At 39.8% G+C, this 24,887-nt stretch overlaps 1 protein-coding gene across 2 annotated transcripts in view; it reads left to right on the top strand.

Moving 5' to 3' along the window:
* The window catches only part of LOC306879857 (1-phosphatidylinositol 4,5-bisphosphate phosphodiesterase beta-4-like), a 109,091-nt gene extending 84,997 nt beyond the window's left edge, over positions 1-24,094 (top strand). For both annotated transcript variants that reach the window (XM_079433075.1, XM_079433076.1), the window contains exons 34-39: positions 63-238; positions 8,262-8,363; positions 8,450-8,507; positions 9,514-9,600; positions 9,768-9,804; positions 22,248-24,094. In XM_079433075.1, coding sequence (XP_079289201.1) covers positions 63-238; positions 8,262-8,363; positions 8,450-8,507; positions 9,514-9,600; positions 9,768-9,804; positions 22,248-22,336 — 549 coding nt within the window. In that variant the 3' untranslated portion in view covers positions 22,337-24,094. The remainder of the gene's footprint in view (positions 1-62; positions 239-8,261; positions 8,364-8,449; positions 8,508-9,513; positions 9,601-9,767; positions 9,805-22,247) is intronic.
* The last annotated feature ends 793 nt before the right edge of the window (positions 24,095-24,887 follow it).

Below are 24,887 nucleotides of genomic sequence, written 5' to 3'. Positions count from 1 at the left end.
TTTTATTCACAATAGAGTTTGTCAGTAAGCGTGTCTGCTGTGCTGGTGTTTCTTCCTCTCAGGTGAAGGACATGGTGGCGCAGCACACTAAAGAGTGGTCAGAGATGATCAACTGTCACAGCACAGAGGAACAGGAAATGAAGGACGCCCATGTGACGCAGCAGTGTGAGCTCCTCAGGAAGCTGCTGGCCAGCGTTCAGGAGCAGCAGACACTGCAGCTCAAGCTCATCCACGAGCGGTGAGAGACACGACCGACACACGCATACTCATTGTACGCTAAACTATCATCACTACCGACACTATCATCACTACCATGACTATAATGCAAATTGTGTCAAAGCAGCTTTACATCGGCTTGATATAAAGCTGGGTGGCTGTATATCAGCTTTACAGTATTTAGACGGGGAAATAGTTTGTCGAAATAGTGTCATTCTCCTCTGGCCAGACAAAATCAGCAGTTTAAATCTAGGCTAAAGCAGAATCAGATTGTGCAAAGGACTCATCTGGTTCCTGTGGTCTTGTCCCGATGGCCGTCTTGGAGACAGGGTCTTCACTGGGGGTCAGTCTCTGGGGCTCATCTAGGTGTCCTGGCTGTAGAGGTCATCTCTAGGTGCTGATCCACCATCTGATCTGGATACAGTCTGGATCTGGGTGTCTATGGTGACCTCGGAATAAGAAAGAAACAGACTAATATTAGCGTAGATGCCATTCTTCTAACAATGTAACAAGTACATCAGGTGTTTTGGGAAGTGTTCCCGGTTCCGGTTGACCTAATTAATGCAGCCTAACAAATTCTTTAACGGATTTGAATTATAGAAATGTGATAGTGTATTATGTGTAAGCCAGGTTAAAGAGATGGGTCTTTAATCTAGATTTAAACTGACAGAGTGTGCCTGCTTCCAGAACAGTGTTAGGTAGATTGTTCCAGAGTTTGGGTGCTAAATAGGAAAACGATCTCCTGCCCGCAGTTGATTTTGTTATTCTAGGTATTATCAAATGGCCAGAGTTTTGAGATCGCAGCAGATGTGAAGGACTATAATGCGATAAGAGCTCACTCAAATACTGAGGAGCTAAACCATTCAGATCTTAAAATGTATACGATGTTTAATAGGGAGCCAGTGCAGTGTTGACAGAACCGGGCTAATGTGGTCATACTTCCTGGTTCTAGTAAGAACTCTAGCTGCTGCATTTTGAACCAGCTGGAGTTTGTTTATTAAACGTGCAGAGCAACCACCCAATAAAGCATTACAATAATCTAGCCTCGAGGTCATGAATGCATGAATTAATGTTACTGTATTTGACATTGAGAGCATAGGTCGTAATTAAGATATATTTTTAAGATGGAAAAATGCAGTTTTACAAATGCTAGAAACATGTTTTTCGAAGGAAAGATTGCTATCAAAAAGTATGCCTAGGTTCCTAGCTGATGATGAAGAATTTACAGAACAGCCGTCAAGTATTAAACAGTAATCTAGGTTATTACGTGCAAAAGTTTTTGGTCCAATAATTAACACTTCTGTTTTTTCAGAATTTAGTAGTAAGAAATTGCTAGTCATCCAGTTTTTGATATCAACTATACATTCTGTTAGTTTTGCAAATTGGTAAGTTTCATCAGGTCGCGAAGAAATATAGAGCTGGGTATCATCACCAATAACAGTGAAAGCTAACACCATGTTTCCTAATGATATCTCCCAAGGGTAACATGTAAAGCGTGAAAAGTAATGGGCCAAGTAATGAGCCTTGAGGTACTCCATACTGCACTTGTGATTGGTATGATACCTCTTCATTTGTTTGGGGGTGGTGATGGCGCAGTGGATAAGACACATGCCTTTGGTGTGAGAGACCCGGGTTCGAATCCACTGTGAGACACCAATGTGTCCCTGAGCAAGACACTTAACCCCCTAGTTGCTCCAGAGGCGTGCGACCTCTGACATATATAGCAATTGTAAGTCGCTTTAGATAAAAGCGTCAGCTAAATGAGTAAATGTAAAAATTTACTGCCACAAACTGACAGGATCAGATAAGTACGATTTGAACCATGCCAGTGCACTTCCTCTAATGCCAACATAATTTTCTAGTCTATTTAAAAGAATGTTGTGGTCGATAGTGTCAAACGCGGTGCTAAGATCCAGTAGCACTAATAGAGAGATACACGGTCAGATGATAAAAGCAGGTCGTTTGTAACTCTAATGCAGCAGGAACTGAGTGTACTGAGCAGTCTCAGTACTATGATACGGTCTAAAACCTGACTGGAAATCCTCACACATATAATTTTTCTCTAAGAAGGAACGTAGTTATGATGATACTACCTTTTCTAATATCTTTGACAGAAAAGGGAGATTCGAGATCGGCCTGTAATTAATAAATTATTTGGGGTCAAGTTGTGTTTTTTTTAATGAGAGGCTTAATAACAGCCAGTTTGAAGATTTTTGGGACATATCCTAATGACAACGTTGAGTTAATAATATTCAGAAGAGGATCTATTACTTCTGGAAGCACCTCTTTCAGGAGCTTAGATGGAACAGGGTCTAAAATACAGGTTGTTGGTTTAGATGATTTAACAAGTTTATACAATTCTTCATTTCCAATGGAAGAGAATGAGTGGAATTGTTCCTCAGGGGATCTATAATGCACTATCTGATGTGATACTGTGGCTGACAGCTGCATGGTTACAATTTTATCTCTAATAGTTTCGATCTTGGAAGTAAAGTAGTTCAAAAAGTTATTACTACTGTGCTGCTGGGTAATGTCTGCACCTGCTGATGTTATATTTTTTTGTTAATTTAGCCACTTTATTAAATAAATACTTGGGGTTGTGTTTGTTTTCTTCTAAAAGAGACGTAAAGTAAGCAGATCTAGCAGTTTTTAATGCTTTTCTGTAGGATAGGTACTTTCCCACCAAGCAATACGAAATACCTCTAATTTAGTTTTTCTCCAGCTGCGCTCCATTTTCCAGGCTGCTCTCTTTAGGGCCCGAGTGTGCTCATTATACCACGGTGTTGGACTCTTTTCATTAATCTTCCTTAAGCATAAAGGAGCAACCGTATCTAAAGTGCTAGAAAAGTGAGAGTCAATAGTTTATGTTACATCATCAAGTTGTTCTGAGCTATTGGATATGCTGAGGAACTGAGATAAGTCAGGAAGATTATTTATAAAGTAGTCTTTTGTGGTAGAAGTGAGGGTTCTACCATATTTGTAACAAGGAGTTGGCTTTACAGCTTTAGCTATATGGAATATACACAAAACTAGATAATGATCTGAGATATCATCACTCTGCTGCAATATTTCAACGCCACTGACATCAATTCCATATGACTGTATTAAATCTAGAGTATGATTTCGACAATGAGTAGGTCCTGAAACATGTTGTTTAACACTAATGGAGTTTAGAATGTCTATAAATGCTGATCCCAACGAATCTTTCATTATCAACATGGATATTAAAATCACCAGCAATTAGGACTTTATCTGCAGCCAGCACTACTTCAGATAGAAAATCAGCAAATTCTTTAATAAAGTCTGTATGGTGCCCTGGTGGCCTGTATACAGTAGCCAGTACAAACATCACAGGGGATTTATCATTAACACTTGTTTCTTTGGATAACGTTATATGAAGCACCATTACTTCGAACGAATTATACTTGAAACCCGACCTCTGAGAAATACTGAAAATATTGCTATAAATTGTGGTAGCACCTCCCCCTTTACCTTTTGGATGCGGTTCATGTTTCTAACTGTAATCTTGGGGGGTAGACTCTTTAAAGTAATGTAGTCATCTGGTTTTACCCATGTTTCTGTCAAACAAAGCACATCTAGTCAGTGATCATATCATATACAAAAAGCGTTTTTGTAGAAAGGGATCTAATATTCAATAAGCCAAGCTTTATTATTTGTTTATCTGTATTATATCTGTTTTTTATTTGTTGGACATCAATTAAATTGTTACTCTTACTTTGGTTTGGATGTTTTCTGTATTTTCTAGTTCGGGGAACAGACACAGTCTCTATAGTGTGATATCTGGGTGAAAGAGTCTCTATGTGCTGAGAATTAACTGACTTCTGTGACGTGAGGCGGCTAGCAGACGGTCGGTTTAGCCAGTCTGTCTGCTTCCTGACCTGGGCCCCAGTTAGTCAAGTACGAACTCTTAGACTATGTGCCATATTTCTAGAGAGAAGAGCGGCACCACCCCAAGAGGGATGAAGACCATCTCTTTTCAACAGGTCAGGTCTACCCCAAAAATTCTTCCAATTGTCTATGAAACCTATGCTATTCTGCGGGCACCACTGAGACATCCAGCCATTGAGTGACGACAGTCTGCTATGAATCTCATCACCTTGGTAAGCAGGGAGGGGACCAGAGCATATTACAGTGTCTGACATCGTACTTGCAAGTTCACACACATCTTTAACATTATATTTAGTGATTTCCGACTGGCGAAGTCGAACATCATTAGCGCCTACGTGAATAACAATCTTACTGAATTTACGTTTAGCATTAGCCAGCACTTGTAAATTTGCCTAGATGTCAGGCACTCTGGCTCCCGGTAAACATTGAACTATGGTGGCTGGTGTCTCTATTTTCACGTTCCGTACAATAGAATCACCAATAACCAGAGCACTTTCATCAGGTTTCTCAGTGGGTGCGTCACTGAGTGGGGAGAACCTGTTTGATGTTTTGATTGGAACGGAAGAGTGGTGTTTTGACCCGCGACTAGGCCGCCTCACAGTCACCCAGCTGCCCTGCTGCACGGGCTCTACCGGAACCGAACAATGTACAGCACTCCCTGAGCTAGTCGCATCCAAAGCAGTATCTACAGCCCTCACATTCTTACTATCCTCAACTAAAGTTTGGATCCGTATCTCTAATTCTGAAACCTTCTCTGTCAGCCTAACTATTTCCCTGCATTTATCACATGAATCCCTCGTCGCCGACAGAGAGAGATAAACTGTACATGTGGCAAACAACAATAGCAGGAGAAGAAGCCATTACTCACCGTGATTGATGAATGATTCGCTTACCACTGTTGATTGATGAACTCGTGAAAAACGGAGCGAGCAAAAAAAAAAACAATAATATGCGCGAATAGAAACGCGAATGGAACTGTGAGTGACAAGCTAACCGGCTAACGAATGCTAACGCACTGTACACGTGGTTTTAAAAAGCGAATGATCCAATTAATTTGATAGATAATACCAGAAATATGGTGGGAATTAAGGTATATATTATAACTTTAGCTTTTTAGATTATAACACTATCGTCACTAGTGTCTCTACCATCACTAACATGACTATCATCACTGTCATCACTACCATCACTATCATTACTACCATCACTACCATAACTATCACTTTAATCATTACTGTTACAATCGTCACTACTGTCACTATCATCACTACCATTACTATCATCACTGTCATCAATACTGTTACTATCATCACTACAGTCACTATTATCATTACCATTAATATCATCACTATAATTGTTACCATGACTATCATCACTGTCATCACTACCATCACTATCATTACTAGTCAATAATATTATTGACTTATTATTACTACCGTTACTACTGTCACTATCATCACTACCATTACTATCATCACTATAATCGTTACCATCACTATCATCATTATAATCGCCACCATCACTATCATCACTACCATCACTATCATCATTATAATCACTACCATGACTATCATCACTGTCATCACTACCGTTACTATCATCACTACTGTCACTATCATCACCTATAATCGTTACCATCACTACCATCACTGTCATCACTACCGTTACTACTGTCACTACCTTCACTACCGTTACTACTGTCACTCTCATCACTACCATTACTATCATCACTATAATCGTTACCATCACTATCATCATTATAATCGTTACCATCACTATCATCATTATAATTGCCACCATCACTATCATCACTACCATCACTGTCATCATTATAATCACTACCATGACAATCATCACTGTCATCACTACCGTTACTATTGTCACTACCGTCACTACTGTCACTATCATCACTACCATTACTATCATCACTATAATCACTCCCATTACTATCATCATTACCATTTGTTTCCTAGGTGTTCTCGGCTCTAAAATATTTTATCAACATATTGCACTTATAGTGCCCTCCAAAAGTATTGGAACAGTAAAAACAAAATTGCTCTGTTGACTGTAGAGTCAAAACATTTATAAATATGATTAAAAGATTATGAGACAAAACTACAGAATGTCACATTTTATTATTTGGTGATTCAACACATAGATGTTTTACCAGCTAAGAAGTTCTGCACTTTTAGAGTTTCATCCCTCTATCTGATGTGAGTATAAGTATTGGAGCAGTTGCCTCACAGGTCTTTCTAAGTGATCAGCTGTGTCCTGTTGCATTAATTCTTCAGATATTAAAAGCAGGGAATGTGTCGTATCAGTTATATCCATTACTTCTGCATTCTGAATCTTGCAACTGATGATGACACACAAACCAGGATGAAGACGAGGGAGCTGACTTTGAGAGAAAAGCAAGCAATTTGGATGCTAAAAGAAAAGAGGAAGTCAATTAGAGCTCTAGCAAAAACAAAGGGCATGGAGAAATCAAGAGTTTGGAAACCACCAGCAACCAACAACGACCTGATCGGCTGAGAAAACAACAGTATTTGATGGCAGACAAATCATAAAAGCTGTGAAAATGAACCCTAAAAGACGTGTCTGTAAAATCACCAACAACTTCCAGAAAGCTGGGGTGATGCTCTGACAATCTACTGTCCTCAGGAGACTTTGACACAGAATTACAGATGCTACACAGCAAGATGCAAACCTCTGACCAGCACCAAAAATAGAAAGGCAAGATTAGAGTTTGCAAAAAAGCACAAAGGTGAGCCAGAAGAGTTTTGGAACTGTGTTTATGGACCGATGAGACAAATGAACTTTTATCTAAGTGATGGGAAAGCAAAAATGTGGAGAAAAAAAGGGAACTGCAATGATCCCAAGCATACAGCCTCATCTGTAAAGCATGGTGGAGGTGGTGTCATGGCATGGGGATGCATGGCTGCCTCTGGAACAGGCCCTCTCAACTTTACTGATGACTTAATGTATGATGACAGTAGCAGAATGAATTTGGAAGGGTACAAAACCATCTTACCTACCAATATTCAAGAAAATGCCACCAGATTCATTGGGAAGTGCTTCATATTGCATCAGGACAATGACCCAAAACACCCTGCCAGTTCAGTCAAGGAATTTATAAGAGCAAAGAAATGGAAAGTCTTAGATTGTCCAAGTCAATCTCCAGATTTAAATCTGATTGAACATGAATTTCAGCAGCTGGAGAGGAGAGTAAAGGCAGAACCTCCCCAAAACAAGCAACAAGTGGAATTGTCTGCATTAAAGGCTGGGAAAAGTATTTCAAAGGATGAGAGCAAGAGTCTGGTGATGTCTATGGGTCACAGACTCACTGCTGTGATTGTGCGCAAGGGATCTGCAACTAAATAATAGCTTTTAATCTTTTATATCTGCCTTATGTTCAACTGTCCCAATACTTATGCTCACATCAATGAGTGGGATGAACTCTAAAAGTGCTGTTCTTTTTATTTGGTAAAACATGTATGTGTTGAATCATCCAATAATAAAATGTGACATTCTGTAGTTTTGTCTCATATTCATCTTTTAATCATATTTGCAAATGTCTTGACTCCACAGCCAACAGAGCAATTTTGTCTTTACTGTTCCAATACCTATGGAGGGCACTGTATATTGGAAGTAGTGAATTTGCGAATCAAAAATTGAAAATCTGTGAATGGAATCGACCTGTTTGTATTGTTAGTTCATGACGAGAGCAGTGAGTGTAGTGTGTACTACGGTTGAGCGTAGTATGCTAATATCTGCTGAATCTGATTAACACACCACACTCGTATGAATATATTCATCTGGGCCAGTGTTCTCCTCTTTATAATGCTGATGTGGAGTCTCATTAGGATGGAGAAACAAGGCCGGCTGCCATAATTAACAGGCATTAATGTTGCATGAATCTCTGTAAGTTCAGGACAAGAGCGGCCCGTCTATTCAGCTCAAGAGTCTTTATTAATTACACTGATAATTCCCCTCGCGTGAACCCGTTCTCCGTTTGTTCTGCAGCCGGATCTCCATGAGAAAGAGCCATGACCCTTGAGCATGAGATGATGTTTCATATTCATCACTGATTCTCGGGATTGTGTTCTGAAAATATCTGTATTGTCATCGATCGACAGGCAAAGCAAAGAGATGAAGGCCAATCAGGCAAAGTCGTCGATGGAGAACAGCAAAGCCATCAGCCAGGACAAGAGCATCAAAAACAAGGCGGAGCGGGAGAGGTGTGACACGACACATGCACTGCACAGTGTGACTAATAAATTATCGTTTGTCACAGTTTAATGGGTTCGGTGTGTTTGTGTTGCAGGAGAGTTCGCGAGCTGAATAGCAGCAACACCAAAAAGTTCCTGGAGGAGAGAAAAAGGGTTGGTTGATGGTCTTCAGTGCTAGCGGATGATTACGGCTCTGTTCTGTGAAGAATGGTTTTTGTTCAAGAGGTTGATGCAATATAACTGCATTTGTCACAAGATGATTTTGCTGATGTACGATTAGGAGTAATCACAGTCCCAAAATCAAAAGACAGACTTTCTCTGGGTCTTAAGTCTTAATTCACTCTTCCACAAATTAAGGCCTGAAATGGTCTGAAATTCATGAAGTCACGGCAGTAAATGTTGTATGCACAGCAAAAAACGAATCTTTTCCTCAGTATTTTTGTCTTGTTTTCCAGTACAAATATCTAAATATCCTTAAATCAAGATACATTTACTAAAGAAGCAAAATGAAGATACGAAGTCTTGTTTTCTGAGAAAACTATAATCATAAATGCTTTTTGATCTATTTCTCAGAAAACAAGACTTCATATGTTCAGTCAGTTTCTCCAGTAAATGTATCTTGATTTGAGGATCTTTAGACATTTGTACTGGAAAACAAGACAAAAATACTGAGGAAGTGCATCAGTAATAGTTTCTATTTCTCAGTGAAGTTTTTCAGCCAGTAAACAGTAATCTATTTCTGTTTTTTTCAGTAAAAGTTTTTTCCATACTCCGAGGTATTGTTTTTGTGAAATGAATTAAAAGGTAACGAATATCTGTAGGATATCTCAAGATACTGAACCATATTTCTTGAGATTAGGAGTTTTTGCAGCAATGTATTTAAAAAAAATAATAATTTAAATGACGCAGTAGTCAAGTCACATTTATTTCTACAGCGCTTTATAGATTGCAGAGTGTTTCAACGCAGCTTCACAGAGATAAACAGTAAAATAAAGGTTGTAATGTTGCAGAATTATTGTGATTCTCTGTATATAAACTGCTTATGTTCCTCACTTATGAAAGCATCTGCTAAATGAATGATAAGGTAGTAGTTCTCACTGATGTGCATGTAGAACATGAATCCTGTGAAGATGAGGATGATGTTCATGTTCTTCCTCAGCTGGCCATGAAGCAGGCGAAGGAGCTGGAGCAGCTGCAGAAATCTCAGCGAGAGCAGCTGGAGAAGCTCGAGAAGTTCAATGAGCAGGTAAAAGCTCAGGCCGGCTGTCGTTTATGCTCAGAGCCGGGGATTTTCTGAAGAGCACTGCCCCTCCCTTGATTTCATTTGATTTGTTTTGTCCTCCATTACTCATATTCTGTACACGTGACGTCTGAAACCATTCCTTAAATATGATTTGCCTTTTCTTTGAACAGCTTTTGAAATCACATCATGCAAACAGTCAGACTCAAGGTAGGCTCGCTCATTGCTCTCCTCTTTCTTCAGTTTTCTCCATCTGTCTCCTTTCTGTCTGATTAGCTCTTATTACTAAACAGAGGTTTACTCAATGACAGCTAGAGACGCCACGCCACGGTGAGGGAACTTTACCAGTGGTTATTAAACACTGCACATTTGACAGGATCAGATATTAGAGACTCAGGATCTGAACTAAATAGTTTTTATTTCTGTAAAAACTCAAAACAACAGTGGGTAATATAAAGTAATCGGTGTATGGCTGAAAACTGTGTAATAACGAAAACACAGACTACCGCGGTAAACCTATTGACAACTTGACTAATGAAGTTCAGACTATTCCTGCAGTATTATTATCATTATTGTTCATCCCAAAGAGGCACAAAATCACTTTCACAGACTTTTACATTAACTGTTCCCTCCTGCAAAACTCAATCCCAGCAGAGTCCTTAACCATCTTTAAGAATCGGCTAAAAACACATCTCTTCCAACTTTATTTGACCCTCTAACTCTAGCACTCTATTCTAATTCTATAAAATAAAAAAAAAAGACTTGCTTTGAGACTTGTTATAGCACTTGCATATCATTGCTCTTTTGTTGGTTTTGATTGCTTCTATTGTCCTTATTTGTAAGTCGCTTTGGATAAAAGCATCTGCTAAATGTAAATGTAATGTATTAATAATGTCGGTAGTCGGTAGTGGACAGACTGTAAATGAGCACTGAACACATTCACTGTGACATGCTGAACGCTACTCAGCTATTGGCCAGTTGTTACGAAGTCCCGCCCATTTGACAGCTCGCCCAATCATCATAGAGAAGCCAGACAGCAGTCGATCAGTCTTTGAGCTCCATTTCAAATCAAACTCATGCTGCTGACATTTGCAAATATGATTAAAAGATGAATATGAGACAAAACTACAGAATGTCACATTTTATTATTAGCCGTTTCAACACATACGTGTTTTACCAAATAAAAAGAACAGCACTTTTAGAGTTCATCCCACTCATTGATGTGAGCATAAGTATTGGGACAGTTGAACATAAGGCAGATATAAAAGATTAAAAGCTATTATTTAGTTGCAGATCCCTTGCACACAATCACAGCAGTGAGTCTGTGACCCATAGACATCACCAGACTCTTGGTCTCATCCTTTGAAATACTTTCCCAGCCTTTAATGCAGACAATTCCACTTGTTGCTTGTTTTGGGGAGTTTTTGCCTTTACTCTCCTCTTCAGCTGCTGAAATTCATGTTCAATCAGATTTAAATCTGGAGATTGACTTGGGCAATCTAAGACTTTCCATTTCTTTGCTCTTATAAACTCCTTGACTGAACTGGCAGGGTGTTTTGGGTCATTGTCCTGATGCAATATGAAGCACTTCCCAATGAATCTGGTGGCGTTTTCTTGAATATTGGTAGGCAAGATGGTTTTATACCCTTCCAAATTCATTCTGCTACTGTCATCATACATTAAGTCACCAGTAAAGTTGAGAGGGCCTGTTCCAGAGGCAGCCATGCATCCCCATGCCATGACACCACCTCCACCATGCTTTACAGATGAGGCTGTATGCTTGGGATCATTGCAGTTCCCTTTTTTTCTCCACATTTTTACTTTCCCATCACTTAGATAAAGGTTCATCTTTGTCTCATCGGTCCATAAACACAGTTCCAAAACTCTTCTGGCTCACCTTTGTGCTTTTTTGCAAACTCTAATCTTGTCTTTCTATTTTTGGTGCTGGTCAGAGGTTTGCATCTTGCTGTGTAGCATCTGTAATTCTGTGTCAAAGTCTCCTGAGGACAGTAGATTGTCAGAGCATCACCCAGCTTTCTGGAAGTTGTTGGTGATTTTACAAACACAGCTTTAAGATTCACTTTCACAGCTTTTATGATTTGTCTGTCATCAACTAGATTCAAGATTTTTTATTTGTCACATACACAATTATACAGAGTATAACCAGCAGTGAAATGTAGGTCAGGTCCGCTCCAAGGACAGTGCAATTATAAAGAATACAAATATTAAGAAAAAGAAAAGTAGAAAAAAATAAAAGAATAATATAAATCTAAATGTGCAGGTCAGTATGTTGTTAACTTAAATAGTAATAAGAGGAATGTGCAAAAAGTTGTACAGGGTATTTAAATAGCAGCAATATGAGGTAGAAAAAATTATGAATAGCTTATTGATATGGTGATATTTACATGGAGTCAAGTGATGTTATGACGCAGAGTTAGAGTTTAGGAGCCTGATGGCCTGGGGGAAGAAGCTCCTCCTAAGTCTCTCAGTTTTTGCCATCAGGCTACGGAAGCACTTTCCAGATGGAAGCAAAGTGAATAGTCGGTTAGCAGGGTGATTAGAGTCCTTGATGATTTTAACAGCTCTATTTTTGCAGCGTTTGAGGTAGATGTCCTGCAGAGAGGGGAGAGCAGACCCTGAGATGCGCTCAGCTAAGCGCACAACTCTCTGTAGTGCTTTGCAGTCCTGATTGGAGCTGTTTCCATACCACACTGAGATGCACTGAGTCAATACACTTTCTATGGTCCCTGAATAGAAAGTTTTCAGGATTGCTGGTGAGACCCTGAATTTCCTCAGCTGTCGCAGATGGTACAGTCTTTGCCTGGCTTTCTTTACCTGTGTTTGGATGTGTGTAGTCCAAGTCAGGTTCTCGGAGATGTTTACACCGAGGTACTTGAAGCTACTCACCCTCTCCACAGGGGTCCCACTGATCATAAGAGGAGTGTAGGGCTGCTGCTGTCTCTTCCTAAAGTCCATGATCAGCTCTTTAGTTTTGCTCACATTCAGAGAGAGACAGTTGTCCTGGCACCATGATGTGAGTCTCTCTACCTCATCCAAGTATGCGGTCTCATCGTTGTTGGAGATGAGGCCCAGAACCACAGTATCATCAGCGAATTTGACAATAGATGTAGAGCTGTGAGAGGATACGCAGTCATGCGTGTAGAGAGAGTAGAGCAGGGGACTCAGGACACAGCCCTGTGGGGTGCCTACGTTCAGAGTGATGGAGTTTGAGGTGAACTGGCCAACTTTCACCACTTGAGGTCTGCCGGTGAGGAAGTCTTGAATCCAGTCACAGAGTGAGGAGTTTAGGCCGAGGTCTGTGAGTTTAGAAGCCAGCTTGATGGGGACTATAGTGTTGAAAGCTGAGCTATAGTCAATGAATAGCAGCCTTACATAATTCCCATTGTTGCTGTCTAAGTGTGTGAGGGAAGAGTGGAGGACGTGAGAGATGGCATCGTCCGTAGATCTGTTTGGGCGATAGGCAAACTGAAGAGGGTCCAAAGTATCAGGGATGGAGGAGCAAATGTGGCTCTTTACAAGTCTCTCAAAAACCTTCATGACTTTAGATGTGAGGGCAACTGGGTGATAGTCATTCAGGCAAGAGGGTTTATTGTTCTTTGGCACAGGGATAATGACAGATTTTTTAAATGAGGTGGGAACCACGGAGGTAGCAAGGGACTCATTAAAGATGGAAGTGAACAAACCAGCGAGCTGATCAGCGCAGGACCTCAGAACACGGCCGGTTATCCCATCCGGTCCGGCTGCTTTCCTAACATTCACTTTCTTTAGCGCCCTCCGAACCTCATCCTCCGACACGGTGATTACAGGATTATCACTGCTCTGCCTGCTGCTTCCTGACGTGCTGGTTGGCGCGCCACCGCTGTTGCAATCAAAGTGGCTGTAGAAGATGTTTAACTCATCAGCCAGCAACGGATCTGCTCTCACCTCCGTGGAGGATTTGTTTCCGAAGGCACAGATGGTCCTCAGTCCCTGCCACATCCGACGAGAGTCATTAAGCTGGAAATGAGACTCAATTCTCTCTCTGTACCTGTGTTTAGCGGCTCTTACGGCGCGTCGGAGAGCATAGCATGATGCTTTGTACTCGCTCATATTCCCGGTCAGAAGAGCCTCATTGTAAGCTGCAGTGCGTGTGTTAACTGCAGCACGAATTGCTCTGTCCACCCACGGTTTCTGGTTGGAGAATGTCCTTACAGTTATTGTTTCTGTAGCTTGCTCGGTTAGCGTGTTTACAAAGCTTAATGCTACATCCGTGAACTCGCTGACATCAGAAGAACTCGCCCGGAACATGTCCCAGTCGACGTCATCAAGAGCCGCCTGCAGCATAGCCTCTTGAGTGGGAGGACCAGCGCGTCACTACTCTCTGCACCGGAGTATCCTGAATGAGCCTTTGTTTATATTCCGGTGTTAGGAAAATGGCGGCATGGTCCGATTTGCCAAAAGCCAGTAGTGAGCGGGCTTTGTAGGCATTCTTGAACTGAGTGTAGCAGTGATCCAGTGTGTTTGGTCCTCTAGTTGGACAGGATACATGTTGATAAAAGTTCGGCATGACCTGCTTGAGGTTGGCTTTGTTAAAGTCTCCCGCGATGATAAAGGCAGCGTCAGGATGTTTGTTGATGTAGCCGCTGAGCACATAGTGAAGCTTAGACAAAGCCAAGCCGGTGTCTGTCTGTGGTGAGATGTACACAGCAGTAACAATGATCGATGAAAACTCCCGGGGCAGATAAAATGGGCGGTAAATAATGGAAAGATGTTCCAGATGAGGCGAGCAGGAACGCGACAGAATGGAGATATTCTTGGGATCACACCATTTCTTGTTAATCATGAAACACACTCCTTCACCCCTGGATTTACCAGCCTCTGCTGTTCTGTCCGTCCGAAAAACAGAGAATTTATCACTTGGCATTACAGCAGTGAAAGCAGAAAGCCTCGTTTCTGACAAACAAAGGATGTTACAGTCCCTTATGTCCCATTGGAAACTAATCCTGGCTCTAAGATCGTCCATCTTATTTTCCAAGGATTGGACATTTGCGAGCAGAATGCTCGGAAGAGGAGGACTGTGAGCCCTTTTCCTGAGTCTATCTCTAATTCCAGTGCGTTTCCCGCGGTGTTTCTTGATCCGCCGCCTCGGGGGGATATTGTTCATCTCTGCGTCTGAAGAATCTCCAGAGGCCACGAAGGATTCCTGGATAAAGTGTCCTGGAACAGGTTAGTGTAGCGGTTTCCAATGTCCAAAAGTGTTTCTATGTTGTAGGTGATCTGTGCCGATGTGGAATGTGTAAAAACAGAAAGTAAAAGTAAGTTAAAGCAAAATCTCAGCGGAGCGGCCTGAACGGCGTCCGAACACAGCGGCGCCATTTTGTTGATCCTGTTGTTTTCTCAGTCGATCAGGTCGTTGTTGGTTGCTGGTGGTTTCCAAACTCTTGATTTCTCCATGCCCTTTGTTTTTGCTAGAGCTCTAACTGACTTCCTCTTTTCTTTTAGCATCGAAATTGCTTGCTTTTCTCTCAAAGTCAGCTCCCGCATCTTCATCCTGGTTTGTGTGTCATCATCGAATGCAAGATTCAGAATACAGAAGTAATAGATATAACTGATACGACACATTCCCTGCTTTTAATATCTGAAGAATTAATGCAACAGGACACAGCTGATCACTTAGAAAGACCTGTGAGGCAACTGCTCCAATACTTATGCTCACATCAGATAGAGGGATGAAACTATAAAAGTGCTGAATTCATCTTTTAATCATATTTGTAAATGTCTTGACTCCACAGCCAACAGAGCAATTTTGTCTTTACTGCTCCAATATTTTTGGAGGGCACTCTGTGTGTGTGTGTGTGTGTGTGTGTGTGTGTGTGTGTATATGTATATATATATATATATATATATATATATATATATATATATATATATATATATATATATATATATATATATATGTATATATGTATGTATGTGTATATATGTGTATATGCAGTGGGTACGGAAAGTATTCAGACCCCCTTAAATTTTTCACTCTTTGTTATATTGCAGCCATTTGCTAAAATCATTTAAGTTCATTTTTCCTCATTAATGTACACACAGCACCCCATATTGACAGAAAAACACAGAATTGTTGACATTTTTGCAGATTTATTAAAAAAGAAAAACTGAAATATCACATGGTCCTAAGTATTCAGACCCTTTGCTCAGTATTTAGTAGAAGCACCCTTTTGATCTAATACAGCCATGAGTCTTTTTGGGAAAGATGCAACAAGTTTTTCACACCTGGATTTGGGGATTCTCTGCCATTCCTCCTTGCAGATCCTCTCCAGTTCTGTCAGGTTGGATGGTAAACGTTGGTGGACAGCCATTTTTAGGTCTCTCCAGAGATGCTCAATTGGGTTTAAGTCAGGGCTCTGGCTGGGCCATTCAAGAACAGTCACGGAGTTGTTGTGAAGCCACTCCATTATTTTAGCTGTGTGCTTAGGGTCATTGTCTTGTTGGAAGGTAAACCTTCGGCCCAGTCTGAGGTCCTGAGCACTCTGGAGAAGGTTTTCGTCCAGGATATCCCTGTACTTGGCCGCATTGATCTTTCCCTCGATTGCAACCAGTCGTCCTGTCCCTGCAGCTGAAAAACACCCCCACAGTATGATGCTGCCACCACCATGCTTCACTGTTGGGACTGTATTGGACAGGTGATGAGCAGTGCCTGGTTTTCTCCACACATACCGCTTAGAATTAAGGCCAAAAAGTTCTATCTTGGTCTCATCAGACCAGAGAATCTTCAGGTGTTTTTTTAGCAAACTCCATGCGGGCTTTCATGTGTCTTGCACTGAGGAGAGGCTTCCGTCGGGCCACTCTGCCATAGGGATGGCTCGATACCATAATTTTGGCTTCGGTACGATACCACAATGTAGTACCTCGGTATCGATACCATAGGTGACAAATAACCAGCCTCAAAAGATAAGTGAATTAAAAAATATATATTATTAATAATAATAATAAAAATAACATAAATTCATATGTTAATACCTTTGTATCAAACTGTAACAAAAAACCTAAAGGGAACATAGGTTACATTTTGATGTTGGAGAAAAAAAAATAGGCTAACTGCATTATAAATATATTCAAATCTTATCTTTTCAGTGCAAACACAGCGCAAACTAAATGTCTCCTAAAAAAAAAAACCTACCGGAAACATAGGTTTCATTTTGAAGAAATAAAATAGCACTGAAGTTGCGCAATTGATGCAACAAATGTTGCTTTATTGTAAAGTGTTATTCTAACAGTCAAAGTAATATTCAAAATCATGTTATTATTTCTCTCTCAGATTGTTTTCAGATTTCAGACTCAACCAAAGAAAAAGCATTAAATATAAATCTCCCTCTCTCACTTGCTTCATATTAGTGGTCGGCAGCGCGTCAGAAAGATTCCCTAAATATCATTGATACTAAAATTAATATAGCAAAACTCTTGCTCAATTCATATCCAATTAAAATGTGATTGTATGAAATGCAAGTGCATGCATTACGTGACCAAAACTTCATTGGTTCTAGCGTGTCTCTCATGCACATTTGCGCTTACTGTATTACATCTGAATGTGCGTTGATCAGATGTAAATAAAAGGTCAAATCAAATCTGAATTTATGAATGATGCACTCACCTGTCGATCTCTTAATTCTTTGAAAAGATCAGGATGAGCAAGCGACAAATGCTTAAAAAGATTTGATGTGTTGCTGTGGCAACATGATTTAGGCCTATAGCAACGCTTGCATACAGGTGCAGTGAGGTCAGTTCCTTCACCTTTGTCATCTGTTTTTTATCCAAAGTAATGCCATATTTAACTTCTACTGTTCTCTTTATTTATTCATTTTGGGTGCGCTGAGTTTCATCTGTTTGATCCATCGCGTTGTTCTGTTGTCACATTTTACCGGTTGCGCAGCAATTTGGGAAGCACTGCCACCTACAGGTGCATTTTGCAACAGCAGCGTATGAAATACCGAATTGAGCAAAATTATGATATCGTACCGTTTGAAATATAATATATACCGGTATTTTTCCAGTATCGGTATACCGCGCATCCCTACTCTGCCATAAAGCCCCGACTGGTGGAGGGCTGCAGTGATGGTTGACTTTCTACAACTTTCTCCCATCTCCCGACTGCATCTCTGGAGCTCAGCCACAGTGATCTTTGGGTTCTTCTTTACCTCTCTCACCAAGGCTCTTCTCCCCCGATAGCTCAGTTTGGCCAGACGGCCAGCTCTAAGAAGGGTTCTGGTCGTCCCAAACGTCTTCCATTTAAGGATTATGGAGGCCACTGTGCTCTTAGGAACCTTAAGTGCTGCAGAATGTTTTTTGTAACCTTGGCCAGATCTGTGCCTTGCCACAGTTCTGTCTCTGAGCTCTTCAGGCAGTTCCTTTGACCTCATGATTCTCATTTGCTCTGACATGCCCTGTGAGCTGTAAGGTCTTATATAGACAGGTGTGTGGCTTTCCTAATCAAGTCCAGTCAGTATAATCAAACACAGCTGGACTCAAATGAAGGTGTAGAACCATCTCAAGGATGATCCGAAGAAATGGACAGCACCTGAGTTAATATATGAGTGTCACAGCAAAGGGTCTGAATACTTAGGACCATGTGATATTTCAGTTTTTCTTTTTTTAATAAATCTGCAAAAATGTCAACAATTCTGTGTTTTTCTGTCAATATGGGGTGCTGTGTGTACATTAATGAGGAAAAAAAAAGAATTTAAATGATTTTAGCAAATGGCTGCAATATAACAAAGAGTGAAAAATTTAAGGGGGTCTGAATACTTTCCGTACCCACTGTATGTGTATGTGTATATATATATATGTATATGTGTGTGTGTGTGTGTGTGTGTGTATATATATATATATGTATATGTGTGTGTGTGTGTATGTATATATGTGTGTGTGTGTGTGTGTATGTGTATATATGTGTGTGTGTGTGTGTATGTATATATGTGTGTGTGTGTGTATGTATATATGTGTGTGTATATACTGTTTGTTCAATGTCACACCATTGTTCGATTTGTTCAAACACACGCTGCGCTCTGCTTTCAGTGGTGTTATGAAACGACTCTCATCGCTGTCATGAAGTGCCCACATGAGCTCTTTCACACCGTGAGTCACGCGCTGTTAGTCAGCAGCAGCAACATGGACTCCTTTATTAACAGAGAGAAGCAGAGCGTTTCGTGATATTGAGCTCATCGAGTCTGAACACCAGAATGTTTTGGGACAGGAATCATGAACATAACAACACTGATTCTGATTCCACTACTTAATGATTCCATTAATGAATATTTGATTAATTACAGTAATTTAGTTTGAGGTTGAACATGATGAAAGTAACGGCCTGCGGTTCAGTGAGTCAAAAACCGTTCCGAAATGTTCAGAGAGTGAATGAATCACTAGATTGATTCAGTGAGTCATCAGATGATTCAGTTGACTGTGGTTTTCCTGTCATGTGACACATACATGCTTCCTTCTTCCTTCCACAACATCCAGTGATTTGAGAGACGAGTTTTTCAAATATTCATTTTCTGCTTCTTTACTGCTTCTTTTCATAAATTGGCTGAATAAAGAAAATAATATACTGGGGCTGCACGATAACTGTTAAACTATTAATCACTGTTATTTTGCTCAAAAAATATAATCATGATTATTGTCACTTTAATTTTTTCCATTTCATCTGAATTATTGCACTCTCACATAAGCACAAATCAAGCAAACATCAATTGGCATGGTTTGTTCACAGATTGTCGCAGCAAACAAAGCAACATCTTCACTGTGTGAAAGAGAGCAGACCCTATTATCTAAGCAGAATATCTCAGAAGAGATTACTCCAGCTTACGTGTGTGGTGTTTTCTGTAATGCAGAGAGAGTATGTACCGATTTAAGAGAAAAGCTCTGGCAACCACAACCATGAAGGCTCGTGGAGGCTCGTTACCAATGCAAGATAAATTCAAATGAAATAATTTTCAGGATGAATAACCAGCAGGCAAATATCACAGACGACTATGCTTAATAAATCAAGAGAAGCAGAATTCGTGATCATGATTACATTACGATTTATCGTACAGCCCTACAATATGCTAATTTTATTTTATATATTATATTTTATTTTTCCTCTTCATTATGATCTTCATTACAAAAGTTTCACAAAAAATCTAATCAATTTAATTTAGTACCTGAATACACCTCTTAACAATTTGTGACCTGTGCTGGCAGAATGAGTCACAATGAGCAAATGTTAAAAAATGAGTTATTTCCATTTTAACATTCTCCATTAAAAGCTCTTCTTCATAAAAAATCTCCATTACCTTCAAAATGTTGTATGATTTGCTGGAATCAGACTAAAAACGACTGAGCTACACCCGTTCGAAGCCGATAGAGTCAGCTCTGAGAAAAACCGACTTTCAAAGCAAAATCACCAAGCAACACTGCATCTTTTCCTCCAGTTTTTATTTCTTAATAATAATTACTATATTAATAATCACAATACAGCTATTTTTTATTTTATCTTTGTTGTTATAAATTAGAACAGATGCAAAAAGAACAGTAGAACAAATATAAGAATAGCAAATAATGCATTACCTTTTTCATTTTACATCTAAACAAAAGCATTCAAATAAGAAAAACAAATAATCAAATGTAATAATCACTTTAGTGTGTCCATTACAAATAAATTGATTATTAAAACTACAAAGGCAGTTCAATCAAGTGCAGTGAGGGATTCCCTCTTTTCTTTTATTGTTAGATGAACATTAATGGCAGTGATATAGAAATATAGACCTACTGTAACACACAGATCTAATATAACGTTACACATCCAATGTTTTCCCCAACAGTTCCAAAACATTAACTTAAGACATAACAGATTATGTTTGCTTGAACTTAAATACTGTAATTCTGTGTACAAACCCGATTCCAAAAAAGTTGGGACACTGAACAAATTGTGAATAAAAACAGAATGCAATGATGTGGAAGTTTCAAATTTCAATATTTTATTCAGAATACAACATAGATGACATATCAAATGTTTAAACTGAGAAAATGTATCATTTACGGGAAAAATATGATTATTTAAAATTTCATGGCATCAACACATCTCAAAAAAGTTGGGACAAGGCCATGTTTACCACTGTGTGGCATCCCCTCTTCTTTTTATAACAGTCTGCAAACGTCTGGGGACTGAGGAGACAAGTTGCTCAAGTTTAGGAATAGGAATGTTGTCCCATTCTTGTCGAATACAGGCTTCTAGTTGCTCAACTGTCTTAGTCTTTATGATGCGCCAAATGTTTTCTATGGGTGAAAGATCTGCACTGCAGGCTGGCCATTTCAGTACCCGGATCCTCCTCCTACGCAGCCATGATGTTGTAATTGATGCAGTATGTGGTCTGGCATTGTCATGTTGGAAAATGCAAGGTCTTCCCTGAAAGAGACAACGTCTGGATGGGAGCATATGTTGTTCTAGAACTTGGATATACCTTTCAGCATTGATGGTGCCTTTCCAGATGTGTAAGCTGCCCATGCCACACGCACTCATGCAACCCCATACCATCAGAGATGCAGGCTTCTGAACTGAGCGCTGATAACAACTTGGGTTGTCCTTGTCCTCTTTAGTCCGGATGACATGGCGTCCCAATTTTCCCAAAAAGAACTTCAAATTTTGATTCGTCTGACCACAGAACAGTTTTCCACTTTGCCACAGTCGGCGAATGGCACGGTGGATTGTGTTCACCGACAATGTTTTCTGGAAGTATTCCTGAGCCCATGTTGTGATTTCCATTACAGTAGCATTCCTGTATGTGATGCAGTGCCGTCTAAGGGCCCGAAGATCACGGGCATCCAGTATGGTTTTCCGGCCTTGACCCTTACGCACAGAGATTGTTCCAGATTCTCTGAATCTTTGGATGATATTATGCACTGTAGATGATGATAACTTCAAACTCTTTGCAATTGTTCTCTGAGAAACTCCTTTCTGATATTGCTCCACTATGTTTCGCCGCAGCATTGGGGGAATTGGTGATCCTCTTGCCATCTTGACTTCTGAGAGACACTGCCACTCTGAGAGGCTCTTTTTATACCCAATCATGTTGCCAATTGACCTAATAAGTTGCAAATTGGTCCTCCAGCTGTTCCTTACATGTACATTTAACTTTTCCGGCCTCTTATTGCTACCTGTCCCAACTTTTTTGGAATGTGTAGCTCTCATGAAATCCAAAATGAGCCAATATTTGGCATGACATTTCAAAATGTCTCACTTTCAACATTTGATATGTTATCTATATTATATTGTGAATAAAATATAAGTTTATGAGATTTGTAAATTATTGCATTCCTTTTTTATTCGTAATTTGTACAGTGTCCCAACTTTTTTGGAATCGGGTTTGTATATTTATCAGGATTGTGCGCAGTCAGAAGTACTCCTCTCAGAAAACATACAAATAAAGATTATTTTAGATGTTTAATTACTATTTGGAGCATTGGGACGTGACATTTTTCCCTTTTTTTGCCTGTAGCTCAAATCAAAATTAGCCCGTGTGCATTCACACTCATTCTGCCAGCACAATATAAACAGCATAACTCCGGCTGCATGAATGCAGTGTAAATCTGCTGTGATTCTCCAGGCCAAAGACATGCAGAAGATGGTGAAGCTGGAGGAGGACATGGACCGCAGACCAGCCACGGTGGTGTAAGCGCTCCATCTGTCAACTGAAGCGAAGCGAAGCATCTTCATCTGTGCTTCATCCCGACTCCCGCTCCTGACTCCCTGCAGTCTGTAAACCCCACCCATTCTCCCTACCTCAGCTCTAGCCCCGCCCACTGCGGATAACTCCTCCTCTGCAGCGGCGTCCAGCCAATCCGGCTCTTACCGTAGCTCCGCCCACGCTGCTCAGACCAGCTCCTGAGGAGGCGGTGAACATGATTTTATACACCACCATCATCATCATCTTCATCAGCAGTGCTGCAGCCATTATGGGTCGACAACTCAAAAATGTTCTTTGTGAACTTCTCAAGTCGTATCTTAACTGAGCTAGTTAACCGTAGCAGAGTCAGGCGAACGGACGAATCTGATTAGTGTGTCCTGAGCACTTTATATGTGATAGGATGTCAAGGATCTTTGACGATGTAGCAGAGCTCTAGCTTTCCTCTGTACACTACGAATGTAGACGCGTCTGGAAGCCAGATCACACGAGTGTTTTTCATCTGTTCCTGTACGTTTTTAAGATCAGACGCACACCTCGTTTTACCCGAGTGTTGTTTTATTGTAGAGGTTTTAAAGGAGTTTGCGAGTCGCTGGTTCTGTTCTGTGAGGTGCTATGGTGAGAATCCTCCTCGCACGGATTGGGACGGACGCGACTCATCGATCGACGCAAACCTTTCTATTTGACACAACACTGAACTTGTGTTGCACTTGTGTTTGTGTTCTTTTATTTTCAGATGTAATCTATTGGTACTTGTTTTAAAGAGAGGTGATTGTGTGCTTCAAAATAAATCATGTTCTTAGGCACTTTTGTCTTGTTTCGACCGGTAAAAATAACTAAACGGCAAAATGACAATCAAAAAGATATTAAGTCTTGTTTTCTGTAAACTGAATCAAAATGCAGCGTGTTAAAACAAGAAAGAAATATGGCGATGGTCAGAAAACCTTTTTTTTCTGAGCCTATGGGCAGATACTTATTCTTGTTTTAAGCTTAAACTTGCTTCAGATTTCTCAGAAAACAAGACTTCATATCTTGTGTCGTTCTGCATCTCCAATAAATGATCCTGATTTTAAGGATGTTTAGATATTTGTGCTGGAAAACAAGACAGAAACACTCATGTTTTGCGGTGTAAATCCCTGCTGGCGTGCGGTTTTATTTGAGGGCTTTTGAGATTATATGTATATTGGTTGTTGAGTATTCATCTGTCGTTTTTATTCCCTTTCTTCTTTTTCTTTGCATCATGTTTTCAAGTGTTTGGCGGTGACCACATATCTCGTGTGAAAGCAAAGTGCTTTAAAACTCCATCGCTTACAAATGTGCCACTATATGTCAGGTAGGACGTTTAAATTATTATTTTACATGATAAATGCCAAAATAAGGGGTTATTTATATAAAGATGCATATATAAATTTATTATAGTGAGTCGTTTAAGACTACATTTGGTTTCTTAGAAGCTTTTTGCACTAGCTGAATGTTTTCTGTTGTGCGTCGTCCACGTAGACTTCTGCTCTAATATTATAGTTTGCGGGAAAAGCAGATTATTTTTGCAGAACTGTCGCGCTCTGAATTTCATCCGTTTCTATTCGTTTGTCTCCTGAGCTTTCTGTAGCTTCTCAATGAACCATGCTGTAAGTGCTTTTGTATTTATAAATATATATCGTATTTGTCAAACTTCTAGCAATGAAAATACTCAAATACTGTTGTTATCCTGCTACTTTAATACTGTTTTATAGTATGTGTACCAATAAACTATCCCAGGTGTTAAATGCAAACTGTTGCAGGTGTGTTTATTGTCTGGACAGGGTCTGGATAATGTGACCGTGAGTTTAGTGCCGTGTTATTTCTGTCTGCATCCTTGTAAAGCGTTAAAGGTGCTGTTTTTCTCAAACTTCTGTAACGCTGTGCTATCCAGACGCGACACGGCTGGAACATCACACAAACTATTACGGTGATCATCTCAGGTATTGATTATGTTTTATTCCATGCTAAAAGGGTTTAATGTGAGTTTGAATATCATTTCAGTAGCCATACTGAAATCAATAATGGATAACTGACCTCAGATCTTAGAAATACATTTAAGGAAATACAAAGGTTCAAACTTTCAACTTTTTCTGAACAAACAAGAGTATTCTATGGAAAAAGACTATCAGTCTCTCAGTGTATATTATTAATAATGTTAAAATGGTTTCATTTTGGAGTGAGCAAAATTCATAATTTAGTAGTGTGTGATATTGATAGGATCATATCAGAGCTTCTCTACTAAACTCTTGAAAACCGTAATTATAATATATTCAGACATTGAAGTGAGCTGCTGTTTTTGTCTCTTCTGAGGAAGATTCATTCACTTGTTTAACACAGAGACATTTTGCTCAATTTATTAATGTTCATCTGATCTCTTTTTGTAAGTGACTTTTATTTCTGTTTTAATGTAAAGATGCTGAACAAAACACAAAAGTCAGGGCATGACCCCAGGGTTAAAGATGATTTCTTTGGATTGTTTGACTATTCAAAAGAGAATATAGGAAAATATAACTTAGTTATTTTGTGTTTCCTGCTAACTAA

Source organism: Barbus barbus (assembly GCF_936440315.1).
Source record: "Barbus barbus genome assembly, chromosome: 14".
NCBI lineage: Eukaryota > Metazoa > Chordata > Actinopteri > Cypriniformes > Cyprinidae > Barbus > Barbus barbus.
Note: the sequence above shows the minus strand (reverse complement) of the source record. Positions and strands in the feature narration are given on the sequence as shown.